The sequence below is a fragment of the Astyanax mexicanus genome, chromosome 14 (genome assembly GCF_023375975.1).
Source record: "Astyanax mexicanus isolate ESR-SI-001 chromosome 14, AstMex3_surface, whole genome shotgun sequence".
Taxonomy (NCBI): Eukaryota; Metazoa; Chordata; class Actinopteri; order Characiformes; family Acestrorhamphidae; genus Astyanax; species Astyanax mexicanus.
The window spans coordinates 29,086,188-29,112,108 of NC_064421.1; the positions used below are offsets into that span (position 1 = coordinate 29,086,188).

At 40.5% G+C, this 25,921-nt stretch overlaps 1 protein-coding gene across 1 annotated transcript; it reads left to right on the plus strand.

The window, feature by feature from the left end:
• The first annotated feature begins 2,945 nt into the window (after window positions 1-2,945).
• Window positions 2,946-24,682, plus strand: si:ch211-132f19.7 (adenylate cyclase type 8). Its single transcript, XM_015604618.3, has 19 exons — window positions 2,946-3,687; window positions 4,405-5,350; window positions 6,451-6,600; window positions 7,304-7,434; window positions 8,500-8,611; window positions 9,383-9,510; window positions 9,850-10,008; window positions 10,226-10,457; window positions 10,538-10,726; window positions 12,476-12,576; window positions 12,983-13,184; window positions 14,435-14,524; window positions 15,941-16,113; window positions 16,718-16,799; window positions 17,265-17,423; window positions 17,825-17,971; window positions 18,112-18,204; window positions 19,162-19,276; window positions 21,556-24,682. Exons 2-19 carry the CDS (start codon window positions 4,457-4,459, stop codon window positions 21,948-21,950), a joined length of 3,552 nt encoding a protein of 1,183 aa, XP_015460104.3. The 5' UTR covers window positions 2,946-3,687; window positions 4,405-4,456; the 3' UTR covers window positions 21,951-24,682.
• The last annotated feature ends 1,239 nt before the right edge of the window (window positions 24,683-25,921 follow it).

Sequence of the window (25,921 nt, forward strand, 5' to 3'; positions counted from 1 at the left end):
CTTTTCCAATTAAATTTCATACAGACGTTATGTTTAATGTTATATTTTTAAGTAAGTGTTTAACTCTATTAAGATGCTCATGTTAGCGGGGTGTGCTAAATATCCATGCTTAAATTATACTAGTTAGTGAACACTAACCTACCTAGTCAGTGAGTTAGCTAGTTTACCTAGGTCATCTGGTCAGTGAGTTAGTGGGTTAGCTAAGCTAGTTAGGTTACCTAGTCAGTGAGTTAGCTAGTTAACCTAGGTTATCTGGTCAGCGAGTTACCTAGCTACTTAACCTAGGTCATCTGGTCAGTGAGTTAGTGGGTTAGTTAAGCTAGTTAGGTTACCTAGTCAGTGAGCTAGTGGGTTAGCTAAGCTAGTTATTATGCCCCAGGGTAAAGCCAAGTAAGTGCTGGTTAAGGTTAACTAGCTAACTCACTGACTAGGTAACCTAACTAGCTTAGCTAACCCACTAACTCACTGACCAGATGACCTAGGTAAACTAGCTAACTCACTGACTAGGTAGGTTAGTGTTCACTAACTAACTAGTATAATTTAAGCATGGATATTTAGCACACCCCGCTAACATGAGCATCTTAATAGAGTTAAACACTTACTTAAAAATATAACATTAAACATAACGTCTGTATGAAATTTAATTGGAAAAGTACCTGCTGGTGCTGCTGTGAGCTGAACCCCGTTCGCTCCGCCATGTTTGGAAGAGCGCTTGAAGCTGGCGGGGTGGGCGTGGTCTGTCTCAGACGAGGGTTCAGGGTAGGTGACCAATAGAGATTAAAGGGGAACGCCTTCTTCTAAGCCCCGCCCACCCGTGAAAAGTGTGCCAAAAATCAGAACCAAAAAAATGAAGCAGAAGCAAAGGAGAGATTCCAGAAGCAAAAGTCTTTAGCAGCAAAATCCACAAAAATCCACAGAAAATCCAAAAAAATCCAAAAATGAAAGCAAAGACTGGCAAAATCCAAACTAAAATAATTTTCAAATAAGTGCAAAGAATAATAAAATAACCAAGTATATTTAAATATATATATTTGATATATATTTTTAGCAGAATGAGGATCAGTGCTGAAACTGGTTGGCTAGTAGCGGCCATATTTTTAGATTTACACTCATTTTGACTTCTTTCCAGAATTTCACATTCTGTAAATTAATCACACATTTTGATAGGACAAAAGGAGTACTGTATTTTTCACACTGTAAGGCGCACTGGATTATAAGGTGCACTATCAATGAACGTCTATTTGGTGTATTTTCATACAAAAGGATTATAAGGCGCATTTTAAGAGACACTAGTAAAGAATTTCTAATTCAGCAGCTCTCAGCGCTTGGTGGTGGTGGAGGGCTAGCTAACTAAGTTAAGTAAAGCTAAGCCAAGTAAACAAAACTGTCATAAAAAAAGACAAAAGTCAAATGAGCACTGGATGGTAATCTACACAGATTTCTCTCCTGAAAACTATTTATTTAGGTGAGTACAGCGCTTCCGTTTATTTACAGTAAGCTTAGATTCCCACATTTTTCATGCACTAAGGCTGGAGCATTAGCATTAGCGGCTAACCGTCCAACAGCGCTACACTGAGGAACCCTGAGTCTTCCGGTTTGTGTTTATGTGTGTGTGTGTAAGTCAGTTCGTGTTTGAGTGTGTGTGTGTATTATTGTTAGGGGTCTGAGAGTGTGTGTGAGTGTTTGGGGTGTCTTTGTGAGTGTGTATATGTATGTTTGTGAGTATTAGGAGTGTGTTTGTGTGTGTGTGTATATAACTGTGTGCTTTTAATTAAATTAATGTGGACTTTTCCTAAGGAAAGTTACTCTTATCTCCACTGATGATCCTCTAGTTCAGGGGTATTCAACTAGAATTCACTATGGTCCAGTTAGAGAAAATTTTGCCAGGCCAAGGTCCGGACCGTCGCTATTTTTAACTTTTAGTGTTATGATTCAGTATTATATACTGTATTATATACAGTATTATATACTGTATACTGAAAGACAAAACAAAATACACATACTAGTATATTTCAACAATATGTATTGTTTTAAAATTTAAATAAATTACATTATGAACCTATCATTAAATAAATGAACTTATCGAGTCTATTAATGTGAATCTGTATGTTAGCTTTGTTTCAAAATGCTTTATTTATTCTATTTAATTTTATTTATATTAGATTTGCGCCTGCCTGTCATGATTATTACATGAATGACAAATCATACAATGTGTGGAGAAATGTTTGTTGAACTTGACCAAAATATCAGCTTTTTAAAAAAAAAACAGCAGTTTTATTTTATTTAATATTATTACTGTATCAGACTTTATTATGTAGTGTGTAAAACTAATGTGGGAAGTTGCCAATGCTTTTTGTCCCGTGGGGGTTGCCTTAGTTTTGAGGTAGGGTTGTTTTGGGATTAAAGAGAGCGCGTCTGCGAGCGAGGGAGGGAGGGTTTTTTTTCTTGCTGAGTTCTGATCAGGTGGAGTAAAGTGGAATATTTTGCACTGTTGTCTCGGTTGTTTCTTTTTAATTCCTCCAAGTAACACCGCTAGGTTACATTACTGTTAATATGTTTTTATTAAGGTAGTATTTTTATTTATTTTTCTGGTGCGCACCATCTGTATTAGCTTTTCTCGCTTTATTCTCCGACTTCTCACCGCCTGTCTCAATGCCCGCGTGGCTCCGCGCGGCTCCTCGCGCTCGCATCTGCACAGCAGATGAGGGCGTTTGGTGATTTTACAGCACATGCGATTGGTCTGTGTGCTTACTGCGCTGCACGTAAACCATAAAGACAATAAACGTTCCGCCGCTTTAAATGAATACGGTCAGAATTAAATCCTTCTCTCTAGTTTCGGTTTGGGTCCGGATCGGACAACGTCTGGGTCCGGACACGGACCGCGGTCCGCCAGTTGGTGACCTCTGCTCTAGTTCACCCCCCCCCCCCCCCCCCCCACTCCTGATAAGACTGACAGATGGTCTTTCCTGTCCTGACTCCAGTTATTGGTAATTGATCAGATCAGGGAGCAGCACTGATCCAGATTACTCCCCGTATTCACCGGATCAGCAGGCAGCGCCCAGGGTCAGAGGTCAGCCAATCACATCAAGCCTGTGCCCTCTTGCTCCTCCCCCTGCACCTGTTAAACTCTCTCACCTAAAGAATCACTGCAACATCAATACATTACCTACTGTTTATCTACTGATCAATAGTGTTATACAGCAGGCTGTGTAACTGATAACTACCCAGCCCCTGATTTAGTCCTCACATGAACAGCAGCTATATATATTTATATATTCTGTTTTCTGCTCCTGTGTTGTTCTAAGTTAGTCTGGTCAGGATTGGTGGGATAAGCTCCAGCAGATGCTGCTGCAGTGCGGCGTGGAGCCCGGGTCAGGCCATATGGTCCAGGGCTGACTTCATTACCTGAGGACACAGCGCTTAACACCAATCCCTCACACAGGAGACCCACTTCAGCCTCACCCGGCGACCGGCTGCTCGACGTTGAGCCGCTGTACCCGAGAAGATATCAGTTACTCAGGTAGACTGTTCTGTTCTGACGGTGATGTTCTGGAGGTTCTGGATGGCTACAGATCAGGAGAAAAGCTGCAGAGATTTAACTGCTGACCGGGAAGAAAGCGGTCCATGTACTTTTTCCTGTCCCTGGACTTAAGAGAATGTGTAAGAGTAACATGCGCTGCATCAAATGTAAGTACAATTGTAAGCCTCTGTAGCTCAGTGCACCAGGTTACTGTAGGTTCAGTAAACTGACAGCTTATGTTTACTTTAGAAACGGTTGAGTCTTGCTGTGAAAACACAGATCAAACATAACATTGATCCTATATTGATCCAACCACTGATCCTATATTTCACTCTGTAGTCGTATAATAATTACAGACTGTAGTCCAGTATCTGGTTCTCTGCATACTTTATTATTATTATCCTCCAGTTCCACCATGATCTTCAAAACTCAGGACCCCACAGGACAGACCACCACAGAGCAGCTATTATTATGGGTGGTGAGTCTTAATTCTCAGCACTGCAGTGATTGGCACTGATTGGCATGGTGGTGATGTATGAGGTGATAGGGTCCTGTCGGTTGCATTCTGTGGACGGCGTCCTGAGGGCAGCGTCCTGTGGGTGTCCTCCTGTGGGTGGCTTCTTGTGTGTAGCATCCTGAGGGCAGCATCCTGTGGGCGACTCCTTTGGGTGCCATCCTGTGGGCAAAGTCCTGTACCCACTGATGAAGGCCTAGAGGATGAGCAACAGTGTAAATGTGCAACAACAGATTCAGAGCTTCTGTCTCTGACTTTACTTTATCTACAAGTAGAAGCAGCTATATAATGTTATGCTTGATCTGTGTATAGTTAATTATTATACTCTGCTTGTGAAGCTATTTGTAGTTGTGTTCTGTGGTTTCTTGAGGTTGTGTACTTCGTGAGAGGTTGTTGTATTTGACCAGTGGATCTGGGTCAGCATGGCTGTTTCTGAAGAGATCTGCAGCACCAAAGATGTCAGGCTGCAGTCCCCCGCCTGCCCAATAGGTGACCAATCAGGTCCCGGTGTGAAGTGGAAGCAGCTGATGTGGCAAAAAGCCGTGCGGCACATTATAGACCAGCGAGAGATCTGTCCTGACGTCCAAACCTCTTCCACGCACAGAATTGTTGTGACCGATGCGTACATTGACGACATCAACCGGCAGATCCGCACCAAGGCGTCCAGGGGCAGCACTGGGCAACACAAGCGCCGCTCCTCAGCTGCCCAGGTTCACCCTCTCCGCGATCAGGACGCCACCGGCAGAGAGAAATCTACCGACTCGCTGAGCGATGGAGTTTTCTTTATCAGCTGGGGCACCACGGTGCGAGGGGTCTACCTCCCGACCCTCCACCACACCTTTAAATCCCTGGACCTGGAGCGCCTGTACCAGCAGCACTCCTTGGCTCAGCGCCGCACCTCCCTGGTGGTCACCAATGTCATTGACATTCTGACCAAGCTCCACATCCTCGTCATCTACCTGGCAGTGGCTCCCGAGATGGTGGACTCGCTGCGAGGCCTGATGGCCGGGCTCTTCATGGCCGTGGGGGCGCTCTTGTGCGTCCTGGTGCTTTCCTGCAAGGGGGCGATGTCTCCAGAGTATCTCCACTACGCAGGTTTGGCCAGCTGGTTGTCTCAGACCATACAGGCTCTGGGTGGACTGGTTTACGGACTGGAGAAGGACCAATCCTGGTATGTGCTCTTCACACTGTTTGCCACTTACACGTTGCTGCCTGTTCCTCTGCTCTGGTCCATTTGCACCGGTTGTGTCACTGCAGCCCTGCACCTGCTGGTCGAGGCCCTTGGGAACTACAACAATTCGGCAATAGTCCAAAAGGTAACAAGATCTTTTTTACTTTCTCAGACAAAACTTTCAACCAAGTATTAACAGGCAGGTCAGTTTACGCGGTAGCCGCCTGTTAAACACCCCTTACACAAGACAAGACTTTTTATGACTACTGCGGTTGAGCAGATCTCCTTTTGAGGAGGCAGGGCTTCCCCAATAGCACATGACCCTCCTCCTCTTGCATTGTAACGAGCAATATGATTGGCTCTTTTTTGTTGAAGGGACACTGGATTAAGCGTTACAAAAAATCCCAGTCATTCTAATTTACCCAGTTGCTCCTTACAAACAACATTAATGAAGGGATTGGGGTATTTTATTAATTGATAATTGATTGTATAATTATATATATATCATTTTGTTTCTGTTTAATAATTAAAAAGCTTGGTTTTACTTTGGAAGCAGGAAGCCCCTGCAGCTTGTATCCTAATCTTGTTACCTGTTAGATCTATAGCTAAGAGGATATGGAGAGTGTTGAGATGCATCCGATGAGTAAAAAGCTTTTACCCAGTGATAAATACTGTCTCAGTCCTGTTTATTCCTACATGTCTCACAAGGCGTTTACTTCCAACATTAAATATATATGTTTTTTAATTTGTATAATTATACATATATTATGGGACACGTAATCATTATCCTAAGGAGCTAGCACTTACAGAATTATTGTAAAAATAAATTATTATAAAATGGAAATAAAGTTATTTAAAGGAACTAATAGACTCTGTTCACTAAAGGCTCTGGAGATTTATAAGTTCAGAAATCAGTATTTGGTGGAATAACGCTGGTTTTTAATGTTCTCCTCCACCAGTCTTACACACTACTTTTGGATAACTCTATGCCACTCCTGGTGCAAAGATTTAAGCATTGCAGCTTGGTTTGATGGCTTGTGATAATCCATCTTCCTCTTGATTATATTACAGAGGTTTTTAATTTGGTAAAATAAAAGAAATTCATCACTTTGAAGTGATCTCTAATTTTTTCAGAGCTGTACATACTTACACACAATATATATGTGTGTGTGTGTGTGTGTGTGTGTGAGTTTGTATAATGTGTGTTTGTATGCATAATGTGTCTGTGTATGTATGTGTATGTAGCTGCTGGCGAAAGGGCTGCTGTATGTGGGGATGAACACGGCCGGATTGTTTATCCACTATCTATCAGACCGAACTCAGAGACAGGCGTTCCTGGAGACGCGGCGCTGTATCGAGGGGCAGGTCCGTCTGGAGCGCGAGAACCGCAGACAGGTCAGAGACATTTATACAGTTTATATATTTATACCATTGACACTTTTTATACTGTTTTTACCATATATACCTTATTTTCTGTGTTTTATGGTTTACACTGTTTATGCACTGTTTATAAAATGTATACTGGTAATACTGTTTAAGGATCTGATTATTGTAGAGTTCAATTTGCATTTTCAGAAAACATTTTTTTTTCTCCTGTTCTCTAGTATCTAAGTTTTTCTATTTTTTTTTTTTCACAATTCATCTGGCCAATTTTCCCACCCATTCAGCTGCTAGTCAACTGTATATCCCCCATCCCTAGTGATGCCTCTGTACAAGGAGTGTGAAGAGTAGCACATGCCTCCTCCGACACATGTGAAGTCAGCCACAGCGCGCTCAGAGATAAGCAGAGTGACTCAGTTTTGATACATCAGCTCACAGATGCTTTGTGCTAATTGACATCACTCTAGAAGGGATGAGGGGAAAAAGCGCCATCTACCCACCGCACTGGCAGCTGATGGCAAGCTGCATGAACGGGATTCAAACACAGATTTCCCAATCATAGTGCCAGCGCCTTAGTCCACTGGATCTCCTGAAGTTGAAAAACTGTTCAAACTGCAACATATTAAAATAGAACTTACTCCCTTCGAAATTAAAACTGCTGTACCACCCTATACTACTTCCTGTAGATGTTTTCTAAATGTTGTGTGGTTTCCTGCAGGAGCGGCTGGTGATGTCTATTCTACCTCGTTTCATTGCTTTGGAAATGATGGCAGATATGAGCGCCATGGAGGAGGTCTTACCCCCTCAGCAATTCCACAAGATCTACATCCACCAGTACAAAGACGTCAGGTAGATCCACCACACCTCTTCTACTGTATAAACACGGCAATACAAATCATGATACACATGATACTGATCACTATAGTTTATATATAGCCATAATTTATTTTATATATTTTATCATTTCTATATAACCATACTACTGTATAAACACTGCGATACGATATGCATCAGAATACATACAGTTCTGGTAATTTAATCAATTTATATATAGCCATCATATAAACAGGGGATTTGTTACTATTAGAGTTGCATTATTACGGAAACTGATGATTAGCCTAATACAGAGAAAGAGCGAGAAAGAGAGAGACAGACAGAGAGACTGAGAGAGAGAGACCTAAAAGAGAGAAACAGACAGAGAGACTGAGAGAGAGAGACTAAAAGAAAGAGACAGACTGAGAGACAGAGATAGTGTAAAGTAAATGCAGAAAAACGCAGAACCATAATACTGTATAAACACAACAATACGATATGCATCAGAATGCACACAATTCTGGTAATTTAATCAATTTATATATAGCCATAATATAAACAGGGGATTTGTTACTATTATAGTTGCATTATTACAGATACTGATGATTAGCCTGATATAGAGAAAGAGCGAGAAAGAGAGAGACAGACAGAGAGACTGAGAGAGAGAGGCAGAATGAGAGACAGAGATAGTGTAAAGTAAATGCAGAAAAACGATGGCAAAAGTAGAAATCCCAAATAAGTGAAATTAATCTTTAGTTTATTAATTATGTTTATCTAAGCGTAATAGTTTATATAATGTTATAACTGTTATAAAACAGTTGCATTGCTCTAATTACATGAACTACACTATTACATAATGCTTCTGATTCAACAACTCTAACTGATTATTTAAAACATGTTTTATAAACACAACTGTATATTAACCACCAATTTTTACATCTAAACTAATAATAAAATATCAATACTGTGTTTAACGGAAGATACTTATTATGTATTTTTGCAAAACGGTCATGATGGGATTTTTTCTTACAGTCCTGATCTTCATTTCTACCAGTACGTCATGTTTCAGTAATGCCTGTTTTCTGTGGGTTTCTCCTTTAGTATCCTGTTTGCTGACATTAAAGGCTTCACCACTCTCTCCATGACCATGTCGGCGCAGGACCTCGTCCGGACTCTGAATGAACTGTTTGGACGCTTTGACCACCTTGCAGAGGTGAGGAGGAAGATTCGGAGGATAAAAGTTACCAGGAACAATAAATGATTCTAAATTTAGGCTGATATGGGTAATATTTAATGATCTACACATGTAATGCTGCAACATGCCAGACGTCTCAGCATGGAGTTGTACAGGTTCCTAATGTTCCTCCTATGATAATCCATCCCATGCAGCTCCAATATTCTCCAATAGAAACGCATCCCACACATTTTGTATAACCTGTGATGACTGATACTGTATGTGTGTGACTATTAGATGGCACTAATGTTGCTATCAGGACCACAACTGTTTTTTATATACTGTATTTTTCACACTGTGAGGCGCACTGGATTATAAGGCGCACTATGAATAAACGTCTATTTTCTGGTCTATTTTCATACATAAGGCGAACCGGCGAATGCCGCTCGACAGCACTACACTGAGGAACCCTGAGTGTTCTGATAAGCCAGGGTGATATTAGCTAGCAGTTCGTCCCATGTAGCTTGTTTTAACACAGTGAACACGCAGAATACAGGCCGATAATACTAGCGGATGATAATGCTGCTCCAGCAGTGCAAACCGGCGTTAGCAGCAGGCTACAGGCTACAGGCCCACACACCGCTTTACTGCACCTTACAACCTGACTCGTAAAATTCATACATAAGGCACACTGACTATTTTTGGGAAAATTAAAGAATTTTTAATGCGCCTTATAGTGCAAAAAATATTGTTTGTTTTGGCAGCTAAAATGTTTTGCGTTTTTGCACTGTAAAATGTATACTCTTGTAGGAACACCACTGCATGAGGATAAAGATCCTGGGGGATTGTTATTACTGTGTTTCTGGTGTACCTGAGCCTCAGAGAGCCCACGCACGCTGCTGTGTGGAGATGGGTCTGGCCATGATCAACACTATCCGGTATGTTTGAGAGTGTTGTGTTGGTTTAGTGTTGTCTAGCTGAAATATGAACAAGCTTCCCTGGAAGGGATCAATAGGAGCAGATGTTGTTCTAAATCCTCTGTATTCTCTTCAGCATTGATAGAAGATTTTTAGAGGTGTAAGCTGCCCACTCCATTGGTACCCTGTACCGTTTATGGTTCCATGAGAATTACATATAATTGCATTGTTTTTCATTTTCATTTAATTACATTTTACAGTGTCTCAACTGTTCTGGAACTGACATTGTACATAAACATCATCATTACAAGCTTAACCGAACAAGACCATCTTCACTCTGTACTCTGCTCTGTGTGTTAGATATTTGCGTAATGAGCTGAAGTGTGAAGTGGACATGCGGATCGGGATTCACTCGGGCTCCGTGTTCTGTGGAGTTCTGGGTCTCCAGAAGTGGCAGTTTGATGTTTGGTCCTGGGATGTTGATGTCGCCAACATGCTGGAAGCAGGAGGAATCCCTGGGTGAGTTGATTTCTAGAATTTACCCTGACCTGCCATAACAAAAAAACACAGGAGGGCATTACCACTGCCTGTATGACAAAATAAGTTTACTAGGAATATTCTCCATTTAATAACAATTATATTCTAGTGATTTTTCCTTAATGATAGGGTAAAAAGTTGCAAAAGGACTCGAAACAGAATTATGAATCCTCTTTAATAAGTTTAATATGTTTACCAGGCGAGTTCATATCTCCCGGGCCACCCTGGACTGTCTGGAAGGCGTGTATGAAACAGAGGAAGGCAACGGCCAGGAGCGCAACGACTTCTTGCGTCGACACAAGATCGATACATTCCTCATCCTCCACGTCCCACAAGAGGACACAGAGCCTCCTAGAGCCCGGCGACCCAGTCGAGAAGATGTGTCCTGGAGCGCCGAGCTGCCCTTTGATAACATTATCGGCACAAACTGCGTACGTTTTCTCTATACTGCATCCTGGATAATATAAATTCAATTTTAAATTTTGTGTTTTGTTGTTTATCTACACTGCAGATCTTAGCCACCTTCACCAATGGCTCCATGGGACAGCTACCTAACCTGAATGCTGTGCTATGCTCTGGTTCCCGAGAGATCAATAAGAGGATCAGACAGGCCATCGAGGTCCGCAGCAGCGAGCGGATGAGGAAAGAGCACATCACACCGCTCACACTCGTCTTTAAAGACGCAAATGTAGAAGGAAAGGTACAAAAATCAAAGAGGCTTCATTATGTTGAGACTGTATATCTGAGCTTACTCAAAAGAAAGACTTAAATCAGTTGTCCTCTGTGTGGAGAATAGACATGTATCACAGAACTTCGAGCTACAGTAAAACACAGTGTGAGTTTTCACTTCTGTCAGCCAAGAACAGAAAGCTCACAGCAGCACTAATAGTGATAGATGGTACACAGATAGTACCGAATTTGGTGCCAGCAGCATGAATCCATTAACCCAACTGGCATGTGTCGACTTTAGGCATAGTCTTTATTATTTTATATAGTTATGTTCAGGGGTGTGACTTTTTAAGCAGGATCTGGCAACACAGCAGGAGAGCAAGTCCGGGGGGAGGGGGTGGAGGAGATACGTTCTGTCATTACTAGCCCACCGCTCCGCAAAACCAGCAAGCTGATTGGCTGTTTCTCCTGAGAGAAAATTTATTTGGGGCTTTCATTTGGCGCCCCCTGTAGTGCAGCGCACCTATGCACTTCAAACATAGTCTTAATATGACTGGTTGTGGTTTTCACTTTATGTTTGCACTATATAAGACCTAGATAAGTTTTATTTTTATTTTTTATTCTTATTCTTATTTCTATTTCTTATAAAATGTGTGAGAGAAACCAGTCTGTTAAGTTTGCGTTATATGATTTTATCAAATAAAACTCTAGTTTTCAAGCCATTTTTCATTTTTGAAGTTTTTTAATCTCGTTTCGTCTCGTTCTCGTGAACCCAGTATCGTGTCTCGTCTCGTCTCGTCTCGTGATATTAGTGTCTCGTCACACCCCTAGTTATGTTTGTATTGAGTGTTCATAAACCATCCTTATACTGATCATTTTCAGGATTTTCTTTTATAAACCATGTTCAGACCAGCAATTTCAGTTAAATATATCATATAGCAGAAAAACACAGTAATAATTTGAGAAGTTTATAGGAGTTACAGAAAGTGTGCAATCATTCTTTAAACAAAATGTAGGCACCCCAACAGAAAATAAAATTAAATCAATATTTAATAGATACCCTAATTGCACAGATAACAGCCTCCAAACGCTTACTGTAGCTTCCAATGAGAGTCTGGCTTCTGGTTTAAGGTATTTTGGACCATTCCTCTTTACAAAACATCTCCAGTTCATGTTTTCGAAACATGGACAGCCCGCTTTAAATCACACCACAGAGAGAATCTGCTGATATTGACCGAAATCTATGTAACCTTCAACTTTACCAAGATTTTCTGTACCTGCATTGACAACACAGCCCCACAGCATGATGGAACCACCACCATTTTACATTGAGTAGCGTGTAGCTTCTCCTCTGCTTATCTGAGCTTTTTCTAGAACTGTGCCTTTGGTCTTCCATTTCCTCACTATGTTCCTCACAGTGGAAACTGACAGCTAAAATATTTTGTTAGCTTTTTGTATCCTTTCCCTAAACCATAATGTTGAACATTCTTTGTTTTTAGGTCATTTGAGGGTTGTTTTGACGTTTGCATGATGCCTGTCTTTAGAGAAGATTTAAAGAAGAGAAGAACTTAAATTTAGCCACTTTTCTCATCATTGGATTCACCTGGGAATTATTGCACACTTTCTGTAAATCCTATAAACATAATTTCACTTCTTAAATATCACTTTGTTCTGAAATTGCTGATACGAACAACCAATGATTATAAAGGAAAATCATGTAAATTATCAGGGGTGCGCAAACTTCTTCAAACCACTGTATAACATGATCATTTTCTTTCAGTTTTCTCAAATGAGAGATGAGATGTTCAAGTCCAACTTGGCCTGCTCCTTCCTTCTGCTGCTCCTCAACATGGCTGCCCAGTATCTCATCCCTTCCCCACAGTGAGCCGACACGCCTTTTCTTTCCTCTGATTTTTATAATTATTCTACATAGACATTTTAAGGTTTTATAACTTTTTATAACAGGAATCCCACCTTTCCTATGACTACCGTGACCCTCGCTTTAATATCAGTGGCTCCCAGACACACAGAAATCATATACATCGATTTGAAATTGCTTGCACATTGATTAAGGAAAAATCTGAGAAAGCATGAGTGATACAGAGATTTATTGGTTTTGCTCACTAGACTTATTAGAAGTCTCTGCTCTATTGATCTTTTAGGATCAGGCAGGCCAAACACTATTTGAACTTATTAAAGTTAGAATTCCATAAGCAAAGTCAATGTGTTATTTCATATAGTGACAATAATATATGATATAACTGTTCTCCTGTTTTCTCTTGTTAAGAATCAACTACATGATGATCCTGTTCCTGGTGTTCCTGGTGGTCTACTCACTGGTGTTATTGGTCACACTGGCTGAGGAGTTTAAAAGCTCACCCGCGTGTCTTCAGCACCTGTGCTGCTGGATCCATGAAACCAAGAGCGTCCGCGACCTGCTCACAATCATCGCCATAGCCATCAACTTCGGGGTGGCGTCCTCAGACATTGTGAGTGTTCACGTTCTCAGTACTCCGGTTTATTTTTGTGCTCAGCCCATATTAAACAAACCTGATTCCAAAAATGTTAGGGTGCTGTTTAAAGGCCCACATTTTATTCACAGTGGAATATAAAACTCTCATCAGATGTTTAAAGGTTTACTCATTCAGAACTAATTCTGCACGGTATGACCAAAAATGTATATCACTGTATTTTTATTATTTATTTTTGTATTATTTTTGTGTGCATAACGTACGTATCATAAAAAAAGACTAAGGCATTAAATTAAGGGTGTCACACAAAATGACACAATATATGAAGAAATCAGATTTCATTGGCAGAAAATCAGCTGAAGAATTTAAATTATAGACCTTAAAAAGAGATACGCAGACAACTTTAACACAGCTTCCTTTACAAAACTAAATATGTTAAATAGTTCCATAAACACTATAATACACGCTTAAGTATTCAAAAAATATTTCTTAAAAGCTCAAATTTAATATCAATGAACAATATCATTGAATCCATTAGAGGCATTACAGTATTATAATTCTCTTGTTTCTCCAGTTAACAAATACATTTAATTTACTGTGCATTCAAATTATCCTTCAAGCTACAGTATTAATATATTTTAAAGGGGTGTAGTTACTGCTATTGGATTTTATTTTTTGCACCTTATATCTAGTGCTTTATGGAGTTGTGCTAAATAGATGATTCTGCATCCAGGACCAGTTCTGGGCTTTGAGGGACAAGAGGAACATCAGTAGGAGCTCCTCAGATAAAACACAATGTTTCTCCAGGCAGGACGGAGCGTTTGACCCCACAGAGCTGTGCTACCAATACTCCAGTGTGTTAGCTAGTTACCGATTAGCATTAACTAGCAAGCAATATTACTTCTTTTGCAGTGCTGTTCTACAAAGCGCTCCATAGCGCCTCTAGCAGAGGGTATGTATATCAAAAATGCATACGGTTTAAATTTTCTCTCTGGTATACTGGATAAACCAGTATTCCGCCCAGCACTATTTAGAACTCATCTAGACTATGTCTCCTCCAGGGAAGACCTTGCATGTTTTAGCAAGACTATGCTAAACCACTTACTGCATCCACCCATGCCTGCAGTCAGAACATAGAGCACGCCCTTAGGAGCAGAACTGGGAAATGCTTTGTTGAATTGAGCTGTTTATATAAATAAATTCACAGTTTATACCTAATGATTAATTACTGTATATTATTCTGTCAAATTATTTCTTTGTCTGGACAGTTGTCGTGCAGCACAGTGGAAGCAGATGAAAACGGAAGCTCGGAACCTCGAGGAGCTCAATGGCCAGTTAACATCTGCACGCATCCAGAGGTTTACTTCACCACTGTAACTGAAATAATTACTATAGGCTGGAAGCTTACATTCACTGAACTGCCATTATAATTCCATTCTACTGCTACTTTGTTCCTGTATCTATTGGTATGGTAATTTTACACCTAATGCTAGTGTTGTAGTACTCGAGTCTGTTCTCAAAACCATAAACTTGCAGTCTCATCTCGGTCTTTACTCGGTTTCGTCATCGCTCTGAAACTGTTGTCAAGACCAGCTGAGTTCAATGCGTCTGCCTGAATGCCTCTTCACTCCTAACCACCATCTCCAAATTCTATTCCTCTACATGTATCTCAGTTCCTCTTTTTAGCTAATTCTTTCAGTTTAGTATATATAATGCTATTTATATTTAGCGTTTGGTTAATGTTGTTATAGCGGTTGTTTTGCTGTTTTTGTTTTTGATCTATGTTAGCCATTCATGCTAGCTAGCTATCCAGCAAAGTTGGCAACAAAAACGTGAAAAAGGCTGACTAAAGTTTATTAGGAGGGCTGTTTGCTTCACTGCATTTTATTTTTTATGAGACATCTTTGTAGATTAACATCCAGCACCTCGTTTGACTTTCCTCGTTTCGTTTCCTTAACTTAGCTTAGAATTAGAGGAGGAGACATTTATTGATAGTGCGCCATATATTCTGGTGTGCCTTATAGTGTGAAAAATACAGTAGTTTTATCCAGAGAGTCATTGTAGCACAAGTGTTTGCTAAGTGTTGGATTATCTAAGTTTTAACATTGTGTATTAGTCAGTAAGCTCACAAAGAACCCCAAGGTTACTTCTGAGCAACTGAAGGCCTCTCTCTCACATTTAACCCAGCGTCACATATGAGAATCCCTGATGACTTTCTGTGATAGTTTTGGATTTAGGGCAGACTAATATATTATATTTTAAAGTTTATTAATAGAAGTGGATGGAATGGATTTTGTTGGTTTACGTTTTTGTGGTGATTTGATTAAGATTTAGAGAAGCATGGACACAGAATCATTAGTATCATTCATTACATTACATTACATTACATTACATTTGGAAGACGCTTTTGTCCAAAGCGACTTACAAAATCAAGTACAAAAGTAATAGGAATTAAGATAAACCATTATAGACAGGGCTTAAAGGAGGTCGAAGGGAAATAAAATGATAGAGAAGTGAAGGAGGGGAAGAAGGAAATGGGGTTTAAAAGTTGCATTGCCTTTGTTTGACTACATTAAATGTTTACAATAAATTAAAATCTTCAGTAATCTTCAGTAAATTGTGATTTTATTAGTATGTGATGAAAAATATTTTATTCTGGTCTCTGCCTCTGTGTATGTAATGTAATGTAATGTAACTTGGTTAAATAATTCAAACTCAAATATGTATATTATTAGTAAGAGTGGTATTGAAACTGTGATGTTGTTGTCGTGCAGTTCTTTATACTGAGTGGGGTGGTGGCGATGGTGACCTGCGCTGTGTTCCTGAGGCTGAGCTGTCTGCTGAAGCTGGTGGTCCTGATGTTGGCCATAGCTGTTTACACTTACCTCATCGAAGTGGCCTTCCACATGCTCTTCATCCGGGAACACCAACGCGGCCAGAACCCACGGTACAGCTCTCCACTTACCGTCTATATTACATTATTACACAGTGCTGTGATGTCATGTGACCTGCTCAGGAAGTGACATCCCATTCGTTTTGACAAACCTGGCTAGCGTTGATGCTAAGCTAAGCTAAGCAGTTCTATTAGACAAGCTGTGGGCTGTCATTAACCTGCAGGATACATTAATGTTTAGCTCATATGTATATATTTTTATTATGAATATACTGCATACATTTAAAGGTTGGGGCAGAGTACGATAATTAATTAAAATCAGCTCGTTAGCTAGAAGAGAGGGGCAGCAGTGCATGCTGGGATAGCAAGTTGCCGTGTCCCACTGCCCCTCCTCCCTGCGCTCTTCGCATGCACACACAAACACACACACACACACCCACACTGTCTCTCTCTCTCTCACACACACACACACACACACACAGGCTGAAACTAGTTACTCAAACTTCTTTGAAGGTATAAATTATAAGATGATTGTGTTTTAGTAAATTATATTATTATATACATGGATGAATGTATAATGTGAATTATGTATACATATAGAACATTTTATAATGTATAGATGAATAGATAAATAATAAATGAAAAATGATTTGTGTAGATCTCAGTACTTAAGAAGAAAAAGCATCTCGGTGCTGCTGATGGCCATGTTCGTTGTGGTTGTTCTCTACAACAGCAGACAGGTACGACTCTCCTCCATGAATACAGTGAATTACTGAAAATTCCTGAACAGCAAAACTGTGTTAAACTCGTATTACAGTTTATATTCATCGTGTTTAGCTTAATCTGAGCAGATCCTCACTGTAGCTTGATTCACTCTCCTCAGTGTATTATGTAATAGTGTTACAATAGTTTGTGTAATTTAGTGAAAGCTCTATGTGTTTAGTTCAAACTGAGCTGCTCTGAAATCCTGCAGTACGCAGTTCATCTGATGATAAGGATGATGAGAATGATGATGAGGAGGAGGAGGAGGAGGATGAGAATGAGAGGGATAAGGAGGATGATGATGGGAATAAGAATGATGGTGCTGATGATGACAATAAGGAGAATGATGAGGAAGATGATGAGAATAAGGATGATGATGATGATGATGAGAGTAAGGATGATGATGATAATGATGATGATGATCATTCTGTGCTGATCTTCAGTTGGAGACCACCGCCCGGCTGGACTTCCTGTGGCGCCTGCAGGCCAGACAGGAAGTGGAAGACATGAAAGAGCTAAGAGAACATAACGAGTGTCTGCTTTACAACATCCTGCCTGCTCACGTCGCCAAGCACTTCCTCCAGAGAGACAGAAACGACGAGGTACAGTATTATACTACTGTATTATACTCCATATTATAATACAGTATTATACTACTGTATAATACTTATGTGTTACACTACTGTTTTATACTACTCCAGCAAAATATTTGCTCCCATCCCCTTCTTTCTCAGTCTGTCCATTTTTTTTCGTGTGTTATAAAGAGGGGATGATTGGAGATCTGCGTACTGCAGGTATAATTATCTCTCTCTGGCGTGAAAGAAGTAGATCTGTTGAATAAAAGATGCTGAGATAGGCTTATCAAGAGATTCCAGAACATTAGTAGCTTTGGACAATTCCAGAATGTAATCATTTTAATGGAGACTGTTATTAACATGCAGAATATGTTCATTTTTTTTATTTTGTATTTATTTTTTAATTTCTGTTTGATTCTGATTGGCAGGATCTGTACTCTCAGTCCTATGAGAAGGTGGGGGTGATGTTTGCCTCGATTCCGGGTTTTACTGATTACTACGAGCAGAAGGAGATGATTAATCAGGATGTGGAGTGTCTTCGTTTACTCAACAAGATCATCACTGGTTTTGATGAGGTGAGCAGTTCAGTTCTGCTTGTGTCTCAGTAGTGTTTTTCAGACTAAAAAACACACCAATAAAAAATCTGCAGGTTTAATCTTCCACTAAAATTATTGTTCTTATGAACGCCGAGTGATATCGTTGTTTTCTGTCCCAGCTGTTGGATGAACCCTATTTCCAGGAGATTGAGAAAATTAAAACCATCGGCAGTTGTTACATGGCTGCATCCGGCCTTTCTCCTGATAAACAGGTAGTATTTTTTTCCAAAAAAAAAAAAAAAATAGTGAAGCAATAAAAATAATATGGAGTGGATCAGATACAGAGAATAGTCCAACAACAGCATCCTGTGGGCGGAATCCTGTGGGTAGTGTCCTGTGGACAGGCCTTTTGAAACAGGACAGGCAAACCAAGCAATTGCCTGGGGCCCCGATCTGGCCTGGGGCCCCCAGATAACGACAGGTTATAAATTGAATGCAAGGACAATCTGTGTGAGAGGCCGTTTATATTCTGTGATGGTCAGTGCAGGAAAGTACAACATAACCAGACTGGAACATGTTCAGCAGTATCCATGCATGCCAACTGTTTACTGTCTTTAACACAAAAACGGACAAAGCTACTGACTAACTGATGTTAGTTTCACTTTCAAATCACGAATACAACACGCCAAAACCTCAACCTATCAATGACAATATTTGATTAACTTCATAAGTTCTTACTTATCTTAAGTTTATTTAACTGAACTGTGGAGTTTTATACCATTGATTTGCTCTACACTTGTTTGAACTACACTTGATCCAACATTATTTATCATAAATAATGATAAATTATTTATGTGGTGGGGTTCCAATTTACTTGTGGCCCCCAAATGCCTTGAAATTACCCTGTCTGTGTGAGTCCTGTGGGTAGTGTCCTGTGGACAGTGTCCTGTGGGCAGAGTCCTGTAGGCAAAGTCTTGTGGGCGGTGTCCTGTGGACTGACTTTACTTGATCTACAAGGTGGAGCAGCTGTAGGTAGGAGTGTGTTATATAGTGGAGGACAGTGAGTGAATAAACACAGTGTTTAAAAACTCCAGCAGCACTGCTGTATCTGATCCACTCATACCAGCACAACACACACAACAACTCATACACCACCACCATGCCTGGGTCACTAGTCTTCATGAATTGTTAGATGCACCATGTTTGACTGTAAGAACCCTGTGTTTCAGGAGCATGGGGACGAGTGGGCTCATTTCAGTGAGCTGGTTCTGTTTGCGTTGGGTCTTCAGGAGACGCTAAAGGAAATAAACAAGCGCACCTATAACAACTTCCAGCTCCGAGTGGGTAAGAACATTGAGATCTAAACTTTCTGCAGGTCTGCATCAAAGCAGGTCAGAGTACATTAGTTTTAGAAGCAGCAGAATTTATCATTAGTAAGCACAGTGCACTAAAAATCAGTGGGATAATTAAGATATTTTTCTTAATTAAGGTATTTTTCGCACTATTAGAGGCACTTAAAATCCTTTAATTTTCTTAAAAATCATCAGTGCACCTTATGTATGTATTTTACCAGTCAGGTTGTCAGGAGCAGTAAAGCCACTCTGCTGAAGTACAGCGTTATACAGGAGTTTCAGTTTAGTTCTCCAGCACTGAGACTGTAGTTGCATTAGCATTAGCCGCTAACCGCAATTTCCCCGTTCAGAAGTGAGTATTATCGGCCTGTAGCCTGCTGCTAACCCTGGCTAGCACTGCTGGAGCAGCATTAGCATTAGCCACTAACCGCGCTAACTTTTTAGTTGTTCCAACGGGAGTATATCAGATTGTAGCCTGCGCGTGTATCGTGTTAAAACAAGCTATGTGGGAAGAACCGCTAGCTAATATCACCCATTTGTTTAAACATTTGTTTACTCAGCTTAGCCTTAGTTAACTTAGTTAGCTACCCCATGATTACCACCCAGCGGGGGGACCTGCTAAATTAGAAGTTTCTTATAGTGTCTCTTAAATGGCTCCTTATAATCCAGTGCGCCTTTTGTATGAAAATAGACCAGAAAACAGATGTTCATTGATAGTGCACTTAATAATCTGGTGCGTCTTTTAGTGCGAAGATTTGCTTTGTTGGGAAGCTGTGAATAACAGCAGGATCCTGAGCAAAGACACCAGGAATGTATCATCTGCAGATGCAGATAATATACTGATTTTCATGAGCACCACTACAGTTGTCTGTGTGCAGGAAAGATAATTACGGAGACAAATCACATCCCTGAGATGATCCAGTGGATGTGAACATGATGTTTGAGAAGGTTCCATTTACTCTTACATGAGATGCATGATCCAGTGTGTCAGCCCATACTCCAATGTTTATAATCTACAACTTTTTCAACAAATAAAAGGGCAGTGGAGTATTAAATGCAGATGAAACATTTTAGATTCTTCAATAGATCTATGAACCAAATCCAACAGGAATAATTTTGAGTCATCTGCACCGATAATCAAACTGTAAAGGGTTTACTGATCTTGGATAAGAAGATGATATTTAACAATCTTTTCAAACAATTTCATATTTAATGAACAATGAAGCTATTAGATAAAAAAATCACCCAGAACTTTAGGATAAGGGACTTTAGTCACCGGAACTACAGTGGAGTATTTCCAAATCTGATGAACATTGCCACTGGTCAGGAAGTGTTGAAACAAGTGATGAAATCCTGACACTTACTGACAGTGATTTTTTTTATTTCCGCTGTAGACTGAAAAGATTTGGGTTTAATATTAAAAGATAAATGTGGGACAACATAACATTTTAGCCCTTATTTTCATATATTACATTTGGATCTAATAACAGTTCAAAAATATATTGGAACATGTGACTGTGAGGTGTGTGTTCAAACAATAAACAGCGCCAAATGTATAAACGCTCAGTTTCAGATTTGGGTTTTATCTGTGCAGACTCTGCATTTATAGTTACAGAAGTAACCAACATGAGAACCAGAGAGCTGTCTGTGGATAAGGACTAGCAACAAGCTGAAAGAAGATGGAAAATCTATCAGATTGGCTAATATTGGCTATAGCCAGAACAACAAATCGAAATGTCCTGAAGAAGAAAGTCATCACTGGTGTATTAAGTAACAGATGTTGCTTATATATACAGCTCTGGTAAAAATTAAGAGACCACTTAAGTTTCTGCATTTATTTTATTTGACTGAAATAACAAAAACAATGCAAAGCTTTCAGACCTCAAATAATGCAAAGAAGAACACGTTCATATTTATAAAGTTTTAAGAGTTCAGAAATCAATATTTGGTGGAATAATCCTGGTTTTAATCACAGTTTTCGTGAATCTTGGCATGTTCTCCTCCACCAGTCTTACACACTGCTTTTGAATAAATTTATGCCACTCCTGGTGCAAAAATTCAAGCACCTCAGCTAGGTTTGATGGCTTTTGATCATCCACCTTCCTCTTGATTATATTCCAGAGGTTTTCAGTTTGGTAAAAATCAAAGAAACTTATCATTTCTAAGTGGTCTTTTATTTTTTTCAGAGCTGTATTTATAAATATAATTATTTGATTGATTTTAACTGAAGATGATGAAAATTTCTGCCAATTGGTGAAACTGTTTCTACAGGCATTGCCCACGGACCAGTAGTTGCAGGAGTCATCGGTGCCACGAAGCCACAGTACGACATCTGGGGGATGACAGTTAACCTAGCCAGCCGCATGGACAGCACTGGGGTGAGCGGCCGCATCCAGGTCCCCGAGAGCTCCAGCCGCATCCTGTTCGAGCGAGGCTTCGTCCTGCAGCTCCGGGGCGATATCTACGTTAAAGGCGTGAGCGAGAAACATGGCAGCCTCCGCACGTACTTCGTCCGCGACCGGGAGCAGAGGTCCAGTCACACTGAGAGGAACCCCACACGGAGGTTCTCTCAGGGGAGGAACACCCTGTCCGCCGTCGTCTTCAACCTGGTGCAGGCCCGCAAGAGGGAGCAGCTACGCGAGGCTAACGGAGGGTTTCACCTCTGACCTTGCCAGTCTTGCGGTCAACTGTGACTTAATCAGCCAGTCTAACGGTCAACTGTGACGTCATCAGCCGAACAGTAATCTCTGACGTCATTAGTCAGTTGAACGGTGAACTGTGATGTAAACAGTCAGTAGAGCGGTAAATTGTGATGTTATCGGTCAGTAGAACATTAAACTGTGACGCCATAAGTCGAACATTGAACTCTGGCTACATTAGTCAGTGCGTTGATAAACTGTGACATCATCAGTAGAAACGTAAACTGTGATCAGTTGGACTATAAACTGTGCTGTCATCAATAGAACAGTGAACTATGACGTCATCAGTCAGTTAAATGGTAAAGGCCAAGTAATACTTTGCACTGGAGGCCAATGGACAATTATACACATTATAAACCCTTTAACCTCACCGCCAGGAAAAAAAGCTATTAAATGTTTTTATTTTGTATTTTTTGTTGTTTTTGGTTAAAAGTTTTTTTTTTAGTTTCTTTTTAAAGACCCCCATTTTTAAACATACCTCTGCCAAATACTGTATCTGAGATTGTATTTTGTTAAGTATATTTGTCATAATTTTGTTCATTAAACCTCTGAAATCAAAATATGCTGTAAATTAGTTATATACAAAAACACCAAACCCTAGCTACCCAACATCAGCTACCCAACCTAGCTACCCAACCCTAGCAACCCCAACCCCAGCAACCCCAGCTTCCCAAACCCAACTACCCAAACCCAGCTACCCAACCCTAGCAACCCCAACACCAACTACCCAAACCCAGCTACTAAACCCCAGCTACCCAAACCCAGCTACTTAACACCAGCTACTTAACCCCAGCTACCCAAACCCAGCTACTTAACCCCAGCTACCCAAACCCAGCCCCAACTACCCAACCTAGCTACCCAACCCTAGCAACCCCAGCTACCCAAACCCAACTACCCAAACCCAGCTACCCAACCCTAGCAACCCCAACACCAGCTACCCAAACCCAGCTACTAAACCCCAGCTATCCAAACCCAGCTACTTAACACCAGCTACCCAAACTCAGCTACCCAAACCCAGCCCCAGCTACCCAACCTAGCAACGCCAACACCAGCTACCCAAACCCAGCTACTAAACCCCAGCTACCCAAACCCAGCCCCAGCTACTTAACCTAGCTACCCAACCCTAGCAACCACAACACCAGCTACCCAAACCCAGGTACTAAACCCTAGCTACCCAAACCCAGCTACCCAAACCCAGCCCCAGCTACCCAACCTAGCTACCCAACCTAGCTACCCAACCCTAGCAACCCCAACACCAGCTACCCAAACCCAGCTACTTAACCCCAGCTACCCTTACCCAGCTACTTAACCCCAGCTACCCAAACCCAGCTGCTTAACCCCAGCTACCCTTACCCAGCTACTTAACCCCAGCTACCCAACCCTAGCAACCCAAACCTAGCAACCACAACACCAGCTACCCAAACCCAGGTACTAAACCCCAGCTACACAAACCCAGCCCCGGCTACCCAACCCTAGCAACCCCAACACCAGCTACCCAAACCCAACTACTAAACCCCAGCTACCCAAACCCAGCTATTTAACCCCAGCTACCCAAACCCAACTACCCAACCCTAGCAACCCCAACACCAGCTTCCCAAACCCAGCTACTCAACCCCAGCATGGGGCTTGACCAACAACAACTTTTTTGTACAAAAGTGGCAGACCCCTTAAATGGCTCATTTTAAAAGAGACAGAAATTAGGAAGAATAAAACACATAACACAGTAGCAAGAACAGCAAGAACATAGTAGACATATGTTGGTAATAGTAATTTTATTTTTTAATTTGCTCTTTATTTAAGCAATTTAAAAACTAAAATCAGTATTACCAAAACCCCCTTTTAATTTCCCCCAGAAAGTGTAAACAAATTCACTAATCATAAAAACTCTGCTGATCTGGATGCTGATCTGCAGAAACACCTTTATAATGACACACAACACAACACCGGATGTTCTAGACGGGTTTAGATGAAACAGACCAGTCCACACGTCACTACAGACACTTAGTCGCACATCACTTTGGGGGTTTGCCCAGTAAATCATTTTCGGAAGAAAACAACCCAAAAGCTCCACAATCTTGGAGAACAGCATTCCAGCAACATCTGCTCTGTACCTGTAATAAACTACAACAATAGACCTGCTAACAGACAAAACACTACTTCAGCATTAACCATGAAAACTATTCTATCTCTCTGTTCCTTCCTGAGTACATTTACTAACAGACCACCAAACGACAGCTGCACTCAGCACCACTCAGCCGGGTCAAACACCAGAACTTAACACCATATTTTTGCCTCTCAACATCTAAACCTGCCTTTTAATGCCTCAGTAATCTAAGACAAAGCAGATCAGAATTGCACACATATATATGTATATCGTCGCTGTCCAATGAAAAACACTTATCTCCAAACCAGCAACTTTACAGGAGAGAGAAAAAAACGTGTAAACTTTCAATAGAAGTCAATGTAAAAAGAGTTTATTTCAGGTAATTTTGAAGAGTTTCTATTGGTCCGTTCATCAAGAAATTTTGGCACAGTGTAAAGGACAGTTTGTCTGTTCAGATTATGTAGAAAACTAAAAATCGACAAAAATTGAGATAAGTGTTTTTCATTGGACAGCGACGATATACTGTATGTGTATATGTGTATATATTGTAAATGTATATGTGGATTTACCGTACGTGTATCAGTTTTTTGTGTTACTCTACAAATAAAAAATAAATTTAATTAAAAATGTAATTCCTTTTAATAAAAAAAAATATTTAACACTTCTAGTGCGTTTTTACACAAAAATAAACTGAAATCTGTCTGTGATCTGTCATATAAAAACACCTTTATCTCGTGTGTGAAAACATGTTTACTTAATGATGCATATTTTTACATGGATAAATAATTTGTCAGTTTTGTGGTAAAAGAGTGAAAAGCTGTTTTTCTCTGAGGGACAGATCATGGAATTTGGACTCCGGTACTGTATTGCAAATATTTGGAGAACAGTGTGTTGACCAGTCTAAAGGGTAAAGGGGTTATTTACCTTTTATTTACCCCCTTTTCTCTCTTTCTATTTCCCTCTCCCCCTCCTTTCTCTCCACCCCCTTTCTCCATCCTCCCCTCTCTGTCTCTCTCTTTCTCTCTCTTTCTCTCTTCCAGAAGAACTGCATGGAGCTACATCTTTCCAATGCATGGTGCAAACATCGTCATGTTTATTTATCTGTTCACATCCTATTGTAATCTATATTCTAATAGTCCTATTCTATTGTCAGTACTTCTCTACGAGGACTAGATAAGCTGTGTGTGCATTTGCACATCTGTGTCGGCAACTTAAAGTAGGTGAAGGTGTGTTTGGTGTGTTTTGATGTGTTTGGGTTTGTTTGTGTGTGTTCCACAGTATGATGCACCCACCCCCATGCTTAAAGATTAAGTAATCCAGTGGTATCCGAAATGAATTATTAATAATTGGTAACACTCGGGGAGCTCTGGGAGATGGGGAAGGGTTTATGAGTGAAAGTACGTAATGCTGATGAAATCTGTGCAGATGAATGGCGAGTAGAATCAGTAGATGATTTACAGAAATCTGTGATTGTACAGATGAGTTCTGTGCTTACAAAGTTGTTAATTAACTCTTACAGTCACTGGGTTTTAAATAGTATACGAATCTAATGTTACAGTAAAAGCTTGTAGTCTCATGTTTCAGTAGTTTGGTTTCAGCAGTGTGATTTTATCTTTAAAATAGAAATGATTACAAATCATTAACCAGCAAGACCGGAAAGACCTAGTTTCCCAGATTATGACCACCGGAACAGGTTTATTAACAGAGGAGATAATGCTGGAGTTTTGGGGGCGTGTCTAACTGTTCAACACTCTCCACCAATTGGAATGAACGGAATGATTCACAGCATTGTGATTCTAGCAACACTGGGCAGGAGTCCAAAGCGAAGTCCCCA